At 40.6% G+C, this 17870-nt stretch overlaps 1 protein-coding gene across 1 annotated transcript in view; it reads left to right on the top strand.

The window, feature by feature from the left end:
- The first annotated feature begins 4604 nt into the window (after nt 1–4604).
- Nucleotides 4605–17870, top strand: part of LOC139218771 (protein unc-13 homolog B-like) — a 46708-nt gene continuing 33442 nt past the window's right edge. Inside the window, exons 1-6 of the mRNA XM_070850451.1 lie at nt 4605–4687; nt 6530–6647; nt 6906–7029; nt 9018–9091; nt 9418–9475; nt 11076–11289. Of these exons, the coding sequence (XP_070706552.1) occupies nt 4683–4687; nt 6530–6647; nt 6906–7029; nt 9018–9091; nt 9418–9475; nt 11076–11289 (593 nt within the window). The 5' untranslated portion in view covers nt 4605–4682. The remainder of the gene's footprint in view (nt 4688–6529; nt 6648–6905; nt 7030–9017; nt 9092–9417; nt 9476–11075; nt 11290–17870) is intronic.

Genomic DNA, 17870 nt, shown 5'->3' with positions numbered 1-17870 from the left:
TTATGTTGTAAATATTAAATATATTATACATTGTGCTTATGCAGAAGCTGCATATTCTGCTGTGTAGCTCTGCATTCATTGTCTCTTCACTTATAAGAAAGGCATGTTGAGATCAGAATCCTCCATTGTAGGTAATTTTGTAGACATTTCTTAGTAGGGTTTTGGTTAGAAACTGGCCCTCTGTCTATGAGTGCAGACCACCCTTTCTATTTTTCTCCTGCTCCATCTTTCATTAGATATGTGTCCATTTAGATGTGTCTCCCCTTATGATGTCATAAGGGGATCTATTGAACATGTGACCTTCTCCAGCCCTTCAGCAGGCTGACCTCCAGAGTCTGCCATTGCTTTTTCCTCACTTACGCCAGCTCTCTGTAACATGAAGATGTTGAAGGCGAAGTAGGAGACAGTCCTGCTTTCGTAAAAAAAAAGGGAGCATTCAGACAAAGGCTGAAAACAGCTGCAGCATCTTTGTCTGCTGTGATTAAAAAGAATGTGTTTTTTGAACATTAAACCATGTAAACCTGTGAATGAACATAATATTTGACCTTTTAAGGTTAAGGTCAGTAATTATTCCTCTCTGCTGATGATATCTCTAACTTGCTCTGCGTAGAGAGCATGGGATTTATTGGAAGTTTTAAGAGTTTACATAAGGCAGGTCTGGGATGTGTGTTTTTGCTGTGCTCTCACCACACCTTCAGAAAGATATCCTTGAGGCCTTACTAAGGAACCTTAATATTAAAGCTGTTTGTTAAGAATACTGTACATGCTGAACTGACGGTGACCTTGGATGGTCCAGCAGCTAGCTGTCAGACTTTCCACTGATTGTCCCAGGAAACTAGAGCTTGATAAGGGTCCTGTGTGCTGCTGGATTTGTGTGTGTGTTCAGTAAGTTGTTTATGCCTGGTCACACATTTACTGTCCAGGCATTTAAGCATTTTGATTCTTTGCTTGCTTTTTTTCACCAATACTCCGCTTAAGTCTTCAGCACACACATCCAAGCAACACTGCTCACATTATGTTCTGTCCAGAAGTGTACTGTGTGTACTGGGTGGAGAGATGTCTCTTGAGGTGGTCGCAGCAATGGTAAAAAAAAAAGTCCTCCAACAGGTTTATGTCTTCTGTTCCATGCAGTATTGATAAGTGGTCTGAATTTTAAATGTCAGCCTTCCAACTGCCTGCATTTCCCCGACTAATTTATTGAAAAACTCATCATCAGTCAATAATGCATGAAGGCTCTTGACTGAGGGCTCGGAGGGAAGTGAGTGGTTCACAGGCAGTGGCAGTGAGGACTGTTTCAAAACATGAACAGGACACATACTGACTGCTGTGCTCTGAGTGTGTGTGTGTGTGTGTGTGTGTGTGTGTGTGTGTGTGTGTGTGTGTGTGTGTGTGTGTGTGTGTGTGTGTGTGTGTGTGTGTGTGTGTGTGTGTGTGTGTGTGTGTACGAGTGTACGAGTGTACGAGTGTACGAGTGTACGAGTGTACGAGTATGTGCACACAGTCGTGTGTGTTGTCCTGTATTTTAACATTTTCACCTTGCGTTGAGGAAGATCCTGCAAAGCTAACTTTTTTACAGTGCCCATTTCAAATTCGGTAACGTCTGCTATTGATTCATGCGCTTTAATTTGGTGTGTTTTTGTGCGGTGGACAATGAAAAGGATACTGGTATGTAAGGCTGCATGTGCACTAGCTCACTGAAATGGACAGCATATTTGACTTAAACGTTACACACAGGTCTACATGTTTGCAGCTATTAGTTTGTAATTATTAAAGATTCAAGGTTCAAAAAACTTTGCTTATCACATGACAGCAATGACAGAAAATCGTGAGCGTTTAGAGACTCACAAACAACATAAACATACACCCATTAAAGTCTTGCATAAAATGACATTAAAACACAAACAATTCCATAAATATATAAGAGCAGGTGTGCAAAACTGCATTAAAAAGAAGAGACAGTCTACTGTCATTTCCAGTGAAGTGCCCTGTTTAAAATATTACTACTAATATATAGTGCAACTGTCACTGTTGAGAAAGTTGAAGGATCATTACCAAAAATGTTTTGTGCCTCTCTCATGTTTTATGTTCATATTATGGAATGAAAAAACTGGTATCGGTCAGGCTTTAGTTTGCAGGTATATAAGTGTACTTTTCCAGGCAATTCTTGCTGCTTCTTCCTCAAAAGTGCAGATTGTATCAGGCAAATAGTGGACAGCACCTGCTTTAAAGGTCCCACAGCCACTAAGTGGCTCTTATCTAATCCATACATCCTCTTCCCTTATCTTATCTTTTCTATTCATGGGAGCTGGCCCAAATGTGGCACAAGGCATGGACTATCTAATTAGGCAAAGGCTTGAGCATCCCCCAGGCTCCATGTAATTATGCCTGTGTTTTGTGGCTCTTGTCCTCTCAAGACACTAATTAGGTCTGTGTCCTGTCACTCAAGGTACTTGTAGGATGGACGATGCTTTCAGACTGTGTCATGGGGATCCCTTGGTGCTTTCAATACAGCTTTTTTGTCTTGCGGCCTAATTTAATCTTTATTTATGTTGTGTGTCTGTGGAATGTTGCAACAATCCACCTGTGTCAACTGTTTATTGTCTCAGTGTGTCAAGAGTTGTGTTTACTTATCTGGCTGCTGTGTTAAGGCCATGTGCAGAGTAAATGTTTCAATATGTTGCCTGGGTAACCAGAAAAATCTTTGTTTAGTGTGGTCAGGTGATTGGCCTATAAAGGAGCAGCTGATGCCTTGCTTTTCTTTCCCATAGAGCAAAAGGTGGAGAGTGTGTGCATGGCCCCAGAGTTTGCCTTTGGGTATGGGAGCACTATTAGTTTTTAAAAAATGGTATTAATACCAGCATATTTTGTGTACTGTATGTTCAAATTTCAAGATAAATGCATCTAACTCATGTTTATTAGTGGATTGACAGAAACTTAACTTCAGTTTGCCAGATTGTAATGCATTATACTGAGAATGTTCTCTAATATTTAGGTTACGCTCATTTATACAAAGGCAATAACCATGTTAGTGCAATACCGCTCTACTTACAAGCCAACCACAGTGGATGTCAAACAACCTCCACAACCACAACGATCACATGCTGGGAGAGAGACAGCAGCCAAGCACCAGCTCTCTCTCAGGTGTGTCTCTGCAGCCATGATCACCTAGTAAAGCCTCCACACTAAGACTGTCAAAGTTGCAAGTTACCTGTCCGTTCTAATATGCTTAGATGTATTAGGCCATTGTGAGCAGTGCTGCAAGTCAGCGACAAGTATTCGTATCTTAATGTGATAAAGTATCTTGATTTAGCAGTTAATAAATTCAGTGGATGAACCAAAAACAGACATAATAACACAATCTGGTTATTTCATTGATATACAATCTTTTGAAAATGTACCAAATTATAATATATATGTGTATTGATATCACAGCACATTTCAATTGGTCACACATCCCATTCCTCCAGCTCCTCCAGCTGCTCTTGTGCCCAGGTAGGAGGTAGGCATTATGCCGCTAGGAAGAGGATGCAGGGCTGGTAACTACCAGAGCAAAACTGAGCACATCAGTAGACACGTGTGGCGTGCTGTCTTCCTACTGGGTGAAATGAAAAGTGGTGCATGTGTCACAGGCCATCTAATCCCCTTCCACCACCCCTCACCCCACCCAGCGCTGACAGCTGGTGCAGACGGTTGTTGTGTCTCCGCTGTACAGCACTACTGGCCAAGGGGGCGCTGATGTAGATAACTGGGTGTGAAATCTGTCGGTACAGATTGACAGACTGTCAGGCACTTGAGCCCATGTCTCAGTTGTCGATTTCAAAAGCCAACAGTGTTCCCGCTGTGATCGTTTCCCACAAAAATGGCGAGCTGTCATGTAAGCTTTGTAGATTACACTGTTTGTAAAAGCTGCCCTCACCTTTGACCTCACTCAATTTTCATTTTTAGTCCTGATTGTATCAGGGCTGACAGAGACCTTTTCTGCAATAGCACCAGGTCAGGGGTGACTTCCACTTCATAACATCACCAGAGGACCTCTTCCTCTGCTGCGTGCTGTATGTTCAGAGGGCAATTATCAGGAGTAGTTTCAAGAGAAGCTCTAATTCACAGTGCAGGAGAGAAATAACAGGCAGTTGGGTCTGCTGCATGGAGTTGGCTCCCTTTGGAGATTAACAGGGTCAGTTTGCTGGCCTGGCCTGGCCTGGCCTGGCATGGCTGGGATTTATCTGCTTTCGCTCTCACTAGACGTCTGTTTAACCCATACAAAGCCAAAGTAGAACTGGTCTGTCCAGTATCACTTTTATCAATTTGAATGTCTGACGTGCTGCGTATTTGTTTAAGGAACCATGTTTCATTTCAGAATACCAGCAACAGTGTGTGTTTTGGCCGAGTTGTGTCTGATGAAAGATGTTGCGGATTGCTGCAAATAAGTTAACGCTGTGCTAGTATCCTTCTCTACTGCTCATTTACAGTTTTTTGTAATAGTCATACATAATTATTCCCCTAATACAACCTCTCTATATGATATATTCTATGTTGCTACCACCTCACCATCCTTTAAACTATAATCTCCCTTTTCTTTTATTCCAGACAAGTTCAACACCTACGTGACACTGAAGGTGCAGAATGTCAAAAGCACAACCATCACAGTGCGGGGGGACCAGCCATGCTGGGAACAGGATTTCATGTTGTAAGTTATTAAGCACAGACACAGTGGGGGTCATGCTTCGAGATTTATGGAACTAATTTAATTTTAATTACTTTAATCTCCAACTAAAACGAATGCTAAATTCACAGTAGACTAAGCAAATGTTGCATGCATTCAGTGCAAACTCTGCACACTATACTAGACTGTGAACCCATCACAAGACCTTATTGGCTGTTTATATAAGACATCAAATCTATGAGAAACAGTACATGGTGTGTCCTTCTGGGTCAGCTGCAGGTACAGTGTACGGACGGCATCCCTTCAGACATATTTACTGTCACTCTGTGCGGTCAAAACCCTTCAATAAAGGCATATTCCCAACCAAATCTATAAAAGAAATGGAGCTCTGAAACAGCATATGAGCAATATTCTTGTTAATTACCTTTTCCACGTTCTAGTTCTACCTTTTCTAGCTGTGCAGCTGCTGTATTTCTAGGAAAATATCTTGGTAAACAGCTGCTGTTCATTTCCTCCTTGTAATTCATTGGCTTAATTTCCTCATTTTACTTTGCCTGTGAAATGTATCCATGGTGACGACAGAGCCAGCACGTTGTTGCATGTGTGTCATTGTTTGTCTTTTGTGAACTCCATTGCAACACTGTTTGTTTTTCCAGACCTTCATCCTTCTACTGTCCATTAATGATGTGACGGCTGGGTCTTATTCAACATAAAACATAATCATTCATCAGCGCTTCCAGCAAATGCTCAGCACCACCTGTTAAAACAAAAGACGTTCATTGAACTCTTAAGAATCATGACAGTAAATCTGTTAAAAGGAATTCCAAATTTGCAAACTGTCAACCTTGCAGCTAATTCGGCTGTTTTTAGATATGCTTAATTGATGTTACGTACATTGTCTGAAGCTATAATATAAATTAAGGGAATTAACAAACATTACTTAAAAACCACATGATACTTTTGAAAGTTATGTTGTTGTTTTTTTAATGTTCCATATTGATCTGTATCTACAATATATCCACCTTGTTGCTTTGCATTGGTTTGCACTAGAATGGGAGCCTCTAATTGAGCTCGATGCGTTTCTGAAATGAGTGAAGGGGTTTCATTGTGACGTAGAAATGACCAGCGATCAGGGAGAGGCTCGCCACAGTTTGTTCAGATAAGTGCGTACTTTCAGGCTGGCATTTGCAAGTTGATTCCAGTCAGTTAGAGAGCAAAAATGTATTTATTTTAGTTAAAAAAAAGGCTCGATTGTATTACAGAATCTGAATGACACCCTAAATGACAGAAATGTCTCAAAATGAGCAACAGTTAAATATTCCATTTTGAGCGAGCACATGGTTTAGAAAGCCTATATCTCTGCACCTGGACACTCAGCACCCTCCCTTGCACTTGTCTCAATTAGCTGTTCTCTTTGATTATCTTCTCTCTCATCTTCCTTTTGTCTGGCCTGTCGATAGTTGTGAACTGCCACAGATGAGCATATGCAAATGCCCTTGTCACGCGGTTCCTTTCAAATTTGATATGCCATTTTATTGCTGTCATCAAGCTGTTTTTGAGCCCTTTGAATAGCATGTTGAATGACAAAACAAGGCTTGAATGGATCATGACAGCTAATACACAACACAAAGAGGAACTAGCCTTTGTTATCAGCCAGTGGTAGGGCCTGCCAGAAATTATGTAGAAATTTTTGGTTCATAGAGTGTCAGTTGAATGACATATTGGAAAATTTGGAAGTTTTTTTTTTAATCTGATAACAAAGCCCCAAGCTATACAGTTATTGTTTCGCTTATTTATTCACTGACATTCTCTGTGCTGTTTATGGGGAAGTCTCACTTGATACCTGAATACTACTTTTTTCCTCAGTGAGATCAACCGGCTGGACCTTGGCCTTATCGTCGAGGTGTGGAACAAAGGCCTCATCTGGGACACTATGGTGGGGACAGCCTGGATTCCTCTGAAGAGTATCCAACAGTCAGAGGAGGTTAGAATATGCAACCACACACAAAACTGTATATACGGGAAGGATTTCATTCCAAATCTTAAATTGTATAGTATTTCATTTCATTTTAGTATTTCATTCAGAAACTATGGGTTGCAGTGCAAATAAACATTAGAAAGACTGTCTGAGATATAATACTCTCAGAAATGTTAGTAATGGCATAGAGTAGGTAGAAGAATAGACACAAAGATGGTTCAATTGTCTACCAAGATTAATATCAACACACATGTCTAATTGCAGGAGGGCTCAGGCGAGTGGCTCTTTCTGGATGCAGAGGTCCTCATGAAGGCAGATGAGATATATGGTACCAAGAACCCAACACCTCATCGAGTCCTGCTGGATACTCGTTTCGAGCTGCCTTTTGGTGAGATATCAGACTTGCTGATGCCTTTTATCAAGAGATCAAGAGCCTTTATTGTCATTGCGTGTGTACAATGAAATTAGGAGCGCCACTCCAATTGGTGCAAAAATAGTAAGTAAGAATAGAATAAGAATAAAAGGAATATAACAATATACACAGTATATGTAAATATATATGTACACATTCTACATGTCAGTAGAGGTAGGTAGGTAGGATTTAGCAAATCAAACCTTGATCCTCAGAGTTACACAAAGGCCACACATGTTTCCTGCTGAAATGTCAGCAGTCGCTTCACAGAAAAATCTACCAGCCTGAGGCAACATGTAACAAGTGGATGACGCCTTGTAACCTGGTGTCCTGTAGTCTTATGTAAGCATTTTCTGCATTGATCATCTCACCCTGAGTAGAAAATCTGTGGACCGTATGAACGACATGAAATCAAATTTTTAGACATTATCTCATTGCATGATGTGAAGGACGTTTATGATATTCGCCTTTCTGTCTAATGTCCTCTATCTGGTTCCACTGGGGATAAAGAGTCTCTGTCCTGCTTAAATCGATGGCACTGACTCACCACTGGCAGATCCTCCTTTATTAACTTAGGTTCAGTAAATATAATTTTGTTTTTGCCAGGTTCTTCGATTGTGGCCAACAGGATTAAGGAGCCATTAAGAATGCTTTTAGACTAACTTTGTCAGTCTGTTGTGTTGTGATTATTATTTTTTAAAAAAACAAAAGAAAAGGACTAATTACGAGCACCCCTTTCATAAATTCATGTAGAATTTGGTTTCTTGATGATGAAATATTGATCAGAAGAGCGAATAGTGGTGGCCACAACCCATTCACTACAGCTAGTTCAATGTCATTGATCATTCAGTTTGTTGGACCCTGAAATTGAATTTATTTCAGATTAAAAGACCCATTAAAAATTACAGTATAATTTAACTTATGTACTGAATTTCATGTAACTTAATTTTTCTCATGGCACAATGAAACTCTCTTCAAAACTGGAGAGTGAAATGTCCCCTGTGCTCCTGCAGTTCTGTGTAACAGCACTGTTACTTAGACGCTGTACTGTCTATACTGTAGGGCTTAAGCTTTGTGATCAAAAGGCATCAAAGTTAAAGCAGGGTGTCTGTCCACCGAGTGGGAGAGAGCCTCTTTCTCTGTTTTGAGAGGAGACCTTTCATGGTTGCTGGAGGCCACCATGACTCTCTGTGCCACAGGAGCCATTCATTAAAGCCGTGGGTCGGTGTGTCTTTGAAGCCCTGGCCTTTGTGTGTGTGGCCTTTAATGTGCATCTGTCCACAGAACAGCGCAAGTCCCCCTGAAAAGTGAGAAGGCTGAAAGTACCTAATCTGATACTAAATTATTATTTAGTAATCAATGAATATGGGACAGTATGTAATAACCAACATAGAAGTTAAAAACATCTGTGTAAATGTGCCGCTGTTAGCACTCAGGGTATAAAGTATAAAACACTACAAACAAGTTAACAAAGAAAAACATCAGATCATTGATAAGTACAACTCAGAGTAGATTTTATTCATTTTGTAAGTTAATTTTTTTTCAAGTGGTGTATACTGTGTAATTCGTTATTTCCTCTTCCTACACTCACAGGGAAAAATTAGGAAAAAACAATCCCATCCAGCTTATAAATGCATCAGTTGTGAGCCAAATATAGACTTGATTTCACATCAGTTATGCAGTAATATCACATATACAGTATGTAGCTCTAGTTGTATCTGAAAGATTGTTTGGTATGTTATTGTCATGACTCATCTGTAACAACATTTCTGGTCCCTTAACAGTTTGTGGTCATTTCCAACTAACTGTTTTCATTTCCACATTCCCAAGAAGCTCATGAGAAATTCAACAGGCATAAATGTATTATGATTGGATCCTGAAATATGATGCTTAGAGGTCTTAGAGAGCAGGAAGTTTACTTAAAACACGTACGTTTGTATGTTGTGTGCATGTTTCTGTACCAGATATCCCAGATGATGAGGCGCAGTACTGGACGGGCAAGCTAGAACGCATCAATACCATGACAATCCATGATGAGGTAAAGTGTAGGCTGACAAGATGTCAATACTTTTATTTGTATGAAGGAATAACAGTGCGTCAGTGTTATGTAATAGTAAACACAATGTCCTCCCCCGTGGTTTGAATTTTACTATTTCTCTGTTAAAAAAAAAAAAAGCAGATGAACACAATACTTCTTTATGTTTTGTTCTCTTAAAAAAACCTTTTACCGCTACTTGTGCTAATGACACTTTTTTTTTATTCATTGTGATTTCGGGAGATGCTAGTAAAAACCGGTAATAATAACAATATGAGGACATGAAAGACACACTTGATGCCTGCTGTTTTTCTCCCTCTCCTCTGTAGTACCCTCTTCAGGATGATGTTCAGAGTGGCCCACTGCCATTTGCAGCTTCCCAGTGCTGTGAGTGTGCCTGCCCACGCTGCTCTCTGCCTCTAGATGGCGCCAGTTCTCCACCTCTCTAGCTCTTAGGCTTTGATATAATTTCCTCTCATTTTCATGATCCTGTTGTACTGCGTATTGTAGTAAAACTTGAAACTGAAGGCTATGCACTCATTCTGCACAAATTCAGTCTTTCCACATGCATGTTAAATATTCCCTTATACTCCCACGATTAAAGCACAGGGACACTTTTTTTGCTTTCACGTCGCCTACCTCCTCTGACTGTACCTCTCACTTGTAACGTCTGCACTTTCACCAGGCAACTATTTCGGATGGGCTGACCCACTGAGTATGTAAAACACACTTTGATGAAATTCTTCCCCTGGCCAATCCTTGGTGCCCTCTGCATGTCCAAACACCCCATATTCCCCAATAACATGTAATCTACAAGGTTTCCATGGATTTTATTCTCATTATATCACTCTAACACTTGGTTTTCCTCAATGTTTTCCTTAAATCCTTGTTGCCTTTTTACCTCATTTGCTACTCTTGCTGGTATCCTATTTTCTATGCTCTGTGCTGCTCATATAATTTCCATAAGCCATGTATACTATGATTACAGATTAATGGTTTAGCACACATCCGAGAACAAAAGTCAGGACAACTCATTTACACTCATTTAAATGGAAAACACTGATTTGTTTTTCTTTTTCTTTTTCTCTCATGCTCACACCCTTTCAGAAAGTGTTTGTTTGAATTAAACAATCGTATTGACTTCAAACATATCTGAACATAATTAGTATTACCTATAGAAATAGTGTGTCAAACAAAAATGGCCCTTATCAAACCCTAAAGGGTATAATTTGTAGTTGCATCACTAAACTGATAGATGGCAGTCTTTGCTTAACTTCATTTATGTATCACCTTGAGATTTGTTCTCATACTTGACTGTATCAACAGAATCGGTTTATCTTTCACCCTCACGTTATCGCTTTGAAAAGTGCGATAAGAGCTCGGCTGTCCCCTCTAGCAGACACAAAACTCATGGTTTGCTCTTGAAAGAAGTTTTTCAAGGGTCATTAATAGGGTTGGTCAGTTTTAAACAGGGGAATGTCACTTTCAAAAAGTGGTTTGCGGGGGTGCACAAGTATAACTGTGGCAACAACGACATGAATTATTCTGTATGTTGTTTGTCCCCATCTTTCTAGTAAAAGAAAAATAAAACCACTAAATTATATACAAGTATAGCTATATCTGGGAATTCTGTATCTCTTTTACACACTGATGATACAACAATGGTATGTTCAGGATGACACCGAATAAGAGCAGCTCATTGTTTTCCACATAGCAGGAGAGTTTGCATCTAAAAGGGGCACAGTCTTTTAGAAGTGCATGACCTTTGCCCTCTTAAACTCCCTATTAATCTGGCATCCACTGACCCCGGGTTGTTTATTCTTTGACAGTTTTGTCCAGATAGGCAATATATTGATGAGGAAGCATCCTCAGCTTTGACATGGGTTAATCACAAGCAAAATGTTTTTTTAATGCTTGCTATTACACCAAACATACATAGAAACATTTCAGGAAAGGTTTATTCATTCATCCTGTTGCCTGTTTGCAGCTCTGGATGACCAGGACAGTGCTGTAGATGACCGGGATAGCGACTACCGCAGTGAGACGAGTAACAGCCTGCCTCCGCGTTACCACACAACGGCTCAGCCAAACTCCTCCATGCACCAGTATCCCATGGGGCCTCGGCAGCAGCACCACCCAGACTCCTGCACAGACTCAGTCCACAGTTTTGACCTGGATTACAGGGACCAGAGAGGAAACAGGTAGACAGAGGATCCACAGATTAGCCATACTTACCTACACTTGCTCTCACTTCCCCACACAGTCACACAAGCATAGGCAGTTTGGTCAGTTTTGAGCTATTGCTTCATTCTGTGCAACTGTAGAGTCTACTGCAGTGCAGCAGAATAAGCTGCATGCTTGTCCACTTTTGCCTAGAAAGTATTTACATACATGAATAGGCCAAAAGATTATCATCTATTTTATACAATATAATGAACAGGTATACATATAAATGTAATTATTATTTCGTTATCCCACCAGTTTACCTGTAAAAAGCACTCATACATTCCCTCACTCATTTAGTCTCTTTTAACTTCCACTTATGAATTTACAGTGGCAAATGTAGACATTTTGATCTTCTTCTTCTTAATTTTTTTTCTTTTGTTTAATTTGCCTGACCAAAAATCCAACATGGCTGGAGCTTTTATTTTAAGTCTGTGAGTTTGTTTTCCTTTGCGCCATAGTAGATGTACTCCAGAGGCGGAATGGATTTTGTCCCTGTATTCTCAGCTTCAGTGCCGGAGTGCATTCAACACTCTCTTGCTTTTCAATTCATATTATTGTGGTTGTCCACTGACTTGCACCTAAGTAGAAATATCAGACTATTTTTTTAATATAATTGAAGTCAGAATGTAGTTGCGATGGCTACGACTATAAATAGTGACTGCTACAATTGAAATGATGAGAATATTACAGGTGAAGACAATATCCTTATTACCACTACTATAAAAGCAATGATACATTTTTATTGTTGTTTGTAATTATCATTACTATTACCACCACCACACGGCTGTTTTGAAGCCAATGTTGGTGCATAAGACAATTGATTTTGGTGCATAGAAGCTACTTGGATTGTCATGCAATATATATGTACCAGTGAGACTGCAGCAAATCTGCCTGTGTGGACTGATAGGGAGTTGATCCGGATAATTCTACATCAGAAAAAAAATGGGATTACAGCCAGAGGAAGCTCATTGTTTGTGTTTCTTTTTGTCTTGAGAGTCTGTTGTGTTGGTTAAAGTTCCTGGTAGTTTGAAAGGCTCTGAACTTGGTTTAGCCATATCACCGAGGAAATCCCTCTGTCACACATGGTGGGCGTGGGTCAATTCAATGTATGCCATATGGTAGTGATTTAGCATGCCATTCCCTTGAACACTGTTGCAAGCTGAGTGTTGAAATGCTGATAAGCATGACTGTTGCTGTAGGGATTTACAAAGATCTACATTCACAGTGGCACGTGCAAACATAGGGACACACACACTCTCAAACTTGCACTAAAACATGAAACAAGGTATTTTTCAGGCAAATTCAGAAATTTTTGATTTGCTTTTCTTAGCGTTACAAATCTTTCAAGATCATTATTTGTGTCTATGTTAAATATTGTAATATTATTTCAACGTTGATTACTAAGCTGAAAAGCATAATTGTCTTCACATTTGCATGAAATTGTTTACATCTTAAGTTCTCCATTTATCGTACCACTTAACTTGTGTTTGCATTTTTTCTATTTGTTTTTTTGCTTCTTCTTTTCTGTTCCTGTTCCTGTTCCCTTTCCCATCTCCTTGTTAATTTTATAATTTAACCAAAATTAGATCATTAAATCAGAAAGGAAGGGTCAGAATTATACCTGTAGATTCTGGTATGGGGGTCGAGGATTGGGAAAACAAATATAAAGGACAGAGCAAGCCTCAGCTGAGTGACTTCTTAGATGATGAGGAAGACAACATTATCCTTCGAATGGGAAGACCCTACTCTGAGCCATCGCACACCTCTATTCGACAGAACACTCAACATAGTGGCTTTTTGCCTGCCTCCTACCCTGAGGGCTATGACACTATTGATCGGCGGCGAAAGAAAAGGATGACTGACGCAGGAGGGTTGCTCAGTGCAGAGGCAGACAAAATAAGAGAAGAGGCGTTTACCTCTGACCTTGCACTGCTCCGTGAAAAGAGAGGGGAACTATTTTTGCGGCAGGTAGCAGAGATGCAGGAAGAGGAGGAGCGCATGACATCATGTCTCAGGCCATACAAGAATGGGCTTCTCTACAAAACAAGGATGTGGGCTAAAAATGAGCTGGACAACACTTTAGAGAATTATGTGGCATACAAAAAAGATCAAGCTGCTAGAATGAGGGCACGGTTTGATTTTGATTTAGAGAGTTCTGAGGATCTGCACTACTGCATAGAAGCAGAAGAGGATATTGATGACATTGCCTTTATAGCAGAAGACCCAGACAATGCAAAACATTACAGAGATAGGTATTCTATCTCCTATGATAGCCACATTGAAAATTCTAGTCTTCGAGAAAAGAAGAGTGGAAAAGCTAAAATTGGAGGATGGGCGCCAGAGGCAATGCTATCTCCGGTAGAGGAACCAAGTGATGAATATGTAGACCCTATGGATGAGCTCCAGTGTCTAGTTGAAACAGTTTCTGAATACCTTGCTGAAAAAGAGGAGGAAATTAGCAAGTACGGTTCCCTTCCTAAATCAAACAAATCTAGGCTATCATCTCTGGGTAGCAATAGAACTGATTCATTTGGAGAGGACCAAAATGGTTCATCAAAGGATCCTAAAGTAGAACCCCAGTCACACATTCCTTCTGATCAGAGCATTTCAGGAGTAAAACATGCCATGAGCTCATTATTTAGTTCTCTTACTGACAGAGTTGGAGGAGGCCCCAAACAACCTGCCCCATCTCCACAGGCACCACAACCACCATCTACACAACCCTCACAATCTGGACTAACAAAACTGCTGTCCTTTATTCCTAAATCAAATAGCTCAGCTCCTGTAGCTGTTGTATCTCCAGTAGAAAATTCTACTGAAAAATCATTCAATTCTTTGACTTCTCAGCCACCACTTGATGCCAAGACACAAAGTCATAATCAAGAAACAAATGCTCTCACAAAAAGTCAGACTCAAACAAGTACAACAGACTGTGTACCTGAGTTTGTAACAAAACCTCAAAGTGTTCCAGGTAACTCAGCCTTGGGAAAATTTAATCCTTTAAAGCTTTTTTCAACAGGAGATAATGGGAACTCAGCTGAATACAAACAGGCACCAGTGTCTACATATTCTCAAAGCCATACACAATGGGATGAGAAATGGAATGAGAAACGTGTTCATCAAGGTAAACAGTCAATGACAGAAGAAGGACGTAGGAAATCAGAACAATTAAGAAGTTCACCACAAGAGAAACATTTGGGACAAACACAAGATGGAAATATATATGGAAGACAAAATCAGATGATTTACAAAGAAGAAACTGTGCCTCTTTTGGAGCCAGCACAAACACAATCATCAAGCACTGGATTCTTTAGCCCTTTGAGAAAGTCATTAAATTCATTGATCACACCTGCTGTCCCAGTTCCACCTCAGGGAGCTCCACCTGTGGCAGTTTATCCAGTGTTTAGATCCACAGAGGAACCACGATTAGAGAAACTAGTGGAGGACCAATCGTTGAGTAGTAAGCTTAAACTGCCTTTCCTCTCCTCTGAAAATGTCTCCACTCAGCAACGTCCCAAAGCAGAGGGAGGCATGCTGTCTGGTTTTTTAAAATTTGCGTCCGGTGAAGATGGTAGTACCTCAATGAATACACAGAATCCTGTGCAATCACGTCATGATTCAACTTCAACAACCTCCACCACTGTTACACAGAATTCTGCTGTGCCCCAGGAAAACACTGAGAAAGGATGGTTTTCCAGCATATTTAACCCGACCTCTGCTTCATCTGGTGCAAACCAGAATTTCACCAGTAATCAGCAAGCTCAGAACAGCCAAGTGCCATTTGGCTCAAATCAAAAGCCAACAGCAACTTCTCATGGAATGCATAACGAAACTCCCAATCAGCCTGAATCACAAAGTTTTTTGACCGGTCTTTTTAAAGGGAGCTCAACCGAGGACGTCCCTCATATGGGCTCGAATCAACCCAAACAAGGAGGACTGCTATCTGGACTTCTCAAATTGGGCTCTACCACTGACCTATCTGGCAGTTTGCAACAGCAAACTTTCCATAGCAATCAACCACACAGGAGCAGCAATCCCCAACACATACCCCCACCTCAACAATGCAGTGTCTCAGGTGGACTGCGGTTTTCATCAACAGAAAATATACAGCAAAATGTACAGCCTCCTGAAGCTGAAAAGCAGAGGAACATACCTAGTCAACAGCAGCCGTCCGATGAAACTCAGCCTCAGCAAAAGGGGCTGTTGTCTGGCTTGCTTAAATTTGCATCTTCTGGGAATATTTCAAGCAGCCAAACAGTTCAGCACCAGCAAAGCAGTGTCCAACAAAATCAACAGGATTTCAACCAACAGATTATTCAAGGTCCAAACGGAGGTTCTCATCTCAGGAATAGAGCATCAAGTCAGCAAGTTGTCCAACAGGAGACAAGTAAATCAGGATTGTCTCGACAACATACGGTTCCTCTCCAGAAACCACCATCCCAGCAAAGTGGTCTTTTATCTGGTCTTTTTAAATTTGCTTCAGCAGACAGCATAAACGCACAGCAGCCTTCACCAACTCAACAGCATGGAATTACCCCAAGTAAATCAAGCCATGAGCAAACAAGGGCAAGGAATGCCCCAATTTCCAACCAAAATCAACCGCAAAATAGCTCAGCACAAAAAACAACTCAAGCCAGCGGCCTACTTTCTGGACTATTCAAATCCCCCTCAGAACAAATGGGTCAACAGCAACAGCCAAAAATCATCCATGAGACACAACAACAAATCAAAGTGCCAAGCAGCCAGACTGCTGAAACACAGCTGGAGACAGCAAGTCAATCTGGGGTGCTCTCGGGGTTATTCAACAAGTTGACAAAATCATCTGAAAACATTGACACAACCTGCCAAACATCAACAGGACAAATGCACCAGAATGCCAATAATTCTACAGTCACAATGACCCAACGGCAAACACCATTATGCACTAATGTAACGCAACAATCCTCACAAGAACATATAGTGAGAGAGAAGACAATTCCTCAAACAGTCCAGCAAGGATTTTTATCTGGACTGTTTAGCAAAAATGTAAGTGAGTACCCTTCAACATCAGGTCAGAATACAGAACAGACACCATCAACTAAGTTCACAGAGTTACCTTCAGGCATATTAAAAAGTGCTTCCTCAGACTCTGGAAGGGACAGCTGTCAAAGAGTTGTTTCAGATTCTCTCAATCCAAGACAGAGCAGACATGCTTTAATCAGTGTGCCTGTCGCAATTGATACTGAGAGTTTAGATTTAAGAACATCAGCTACCTTTGCAAGATCTCTTGAGAGTCAGGCAACACACTCCTCATATAGCACAGGTAATTTATCTCAATTGTATTATTCTGGCTCGCTTCAATCAGTTCACCCAATGGCTTATAGTACAGGAAATATTAATTCCCTTTTACAAAACCATACAACTTCAGTTATGACCATGCAGCCATATATTAGCAGAAGCAGTTCCTCTTTGTTTGGAGCCACAGGGCAAAATATTTACCACAGTCAGCTGTCTCCTTATGGAATAAGTCCTTCTTATGATGAAAACCAGTGGATCCGTGAAAGTGCTTTATGGCAGCAGTTTCAGAATGAGTCACTAAATTATCAGTTCCAGGGGGAGGATGAAGTATATAGACAAAGCTGTGAAGATGCGTCATTACAGGCGTCTGCTCTTCACCACATCTCTTCAAATGTATATCAGCCATTTAATTCTACTACACCATGGCAAGGTGTTGTTTGTCACCAAGAGCAAGTTAGACCATATCAGTTTGAGGCACACAGGAATGATGATCCATATCCCAAGAGGAAATTATGGAACAGTTATGAAGACTTGGGAAACAAAGTATATTCACCCAATGAGGAGGGTGCGTTGAACTTGACTACTAAACAGAATGATGCAAAGTTAGGGAAATGGCACTCGTTTAATGAAGGTAGCACTTACAGCTTGAACGGGGTTTCATATCATGAAGGCTATTATGAGGAGACAGCACCAAGCTTATCTTATTCAGCTAACTGGCAATATGGAATGGATAATGCAGTCTTACAAAATTTTCATACTGATGGCATCAGTCAGTTTAATTTGAATAGACCAGTAGATTCAAACTTTCCAAGTGCCAAAACTGAGACAGAAGAGTCATTGTACCTTGAAGACACTGAATGGTATCAGCAGTGGCTTGCACTTTTGGAGCAAGGAATGTGGTGGCCAGCAGAAGATGGTGACTGTGGCTACTTTGTTTACACAGATCATGAGTACATTTATGCCTTGCTTACAGATACATCAGGTGAATACGTTTATGCGTGTGCCCCTGAAGGCGAGTCTTGGGGAAACGCACAGAAATTGGATATTTTTCCCAATGCTTGGCTGCACAATGAAATGGTTTGTGTCTGTGGCTTTAAAATTCCACTTTACAATGAGGATGAGCTTCTTTGGCTACCAGGTCAAGATCACAGTGATTCTCAACTTCTCAATGCCCCACTAGATTTGTCTGCTGCCTATAGGAAAGGAAATCAGATCATGAATTTAAATCTTGAGCAATTCTCTCAAATGTTTGAAAATTCATTTCTGTCACAAATGAATG

This window comes from Pempheris klunzingeri, chromosome 19 (genome assembly GCF_042242105.1).
Source record: "Pempheris klunzingeri isolate RE-2024b chromosome 19, fPemKlu1.hap1, whole genome shotgun sequence".
NCBI lineage: Eukaryota > Metazoa > Chordata > Actinopteri > Acropomatiformes > Pempheridae > Pempheris > Pempheris klunzingeri.
Note: the sequence above shows the minus strand (reverse complement) of the source record. Positions and strands in the feature narration are given on the sequence as shown.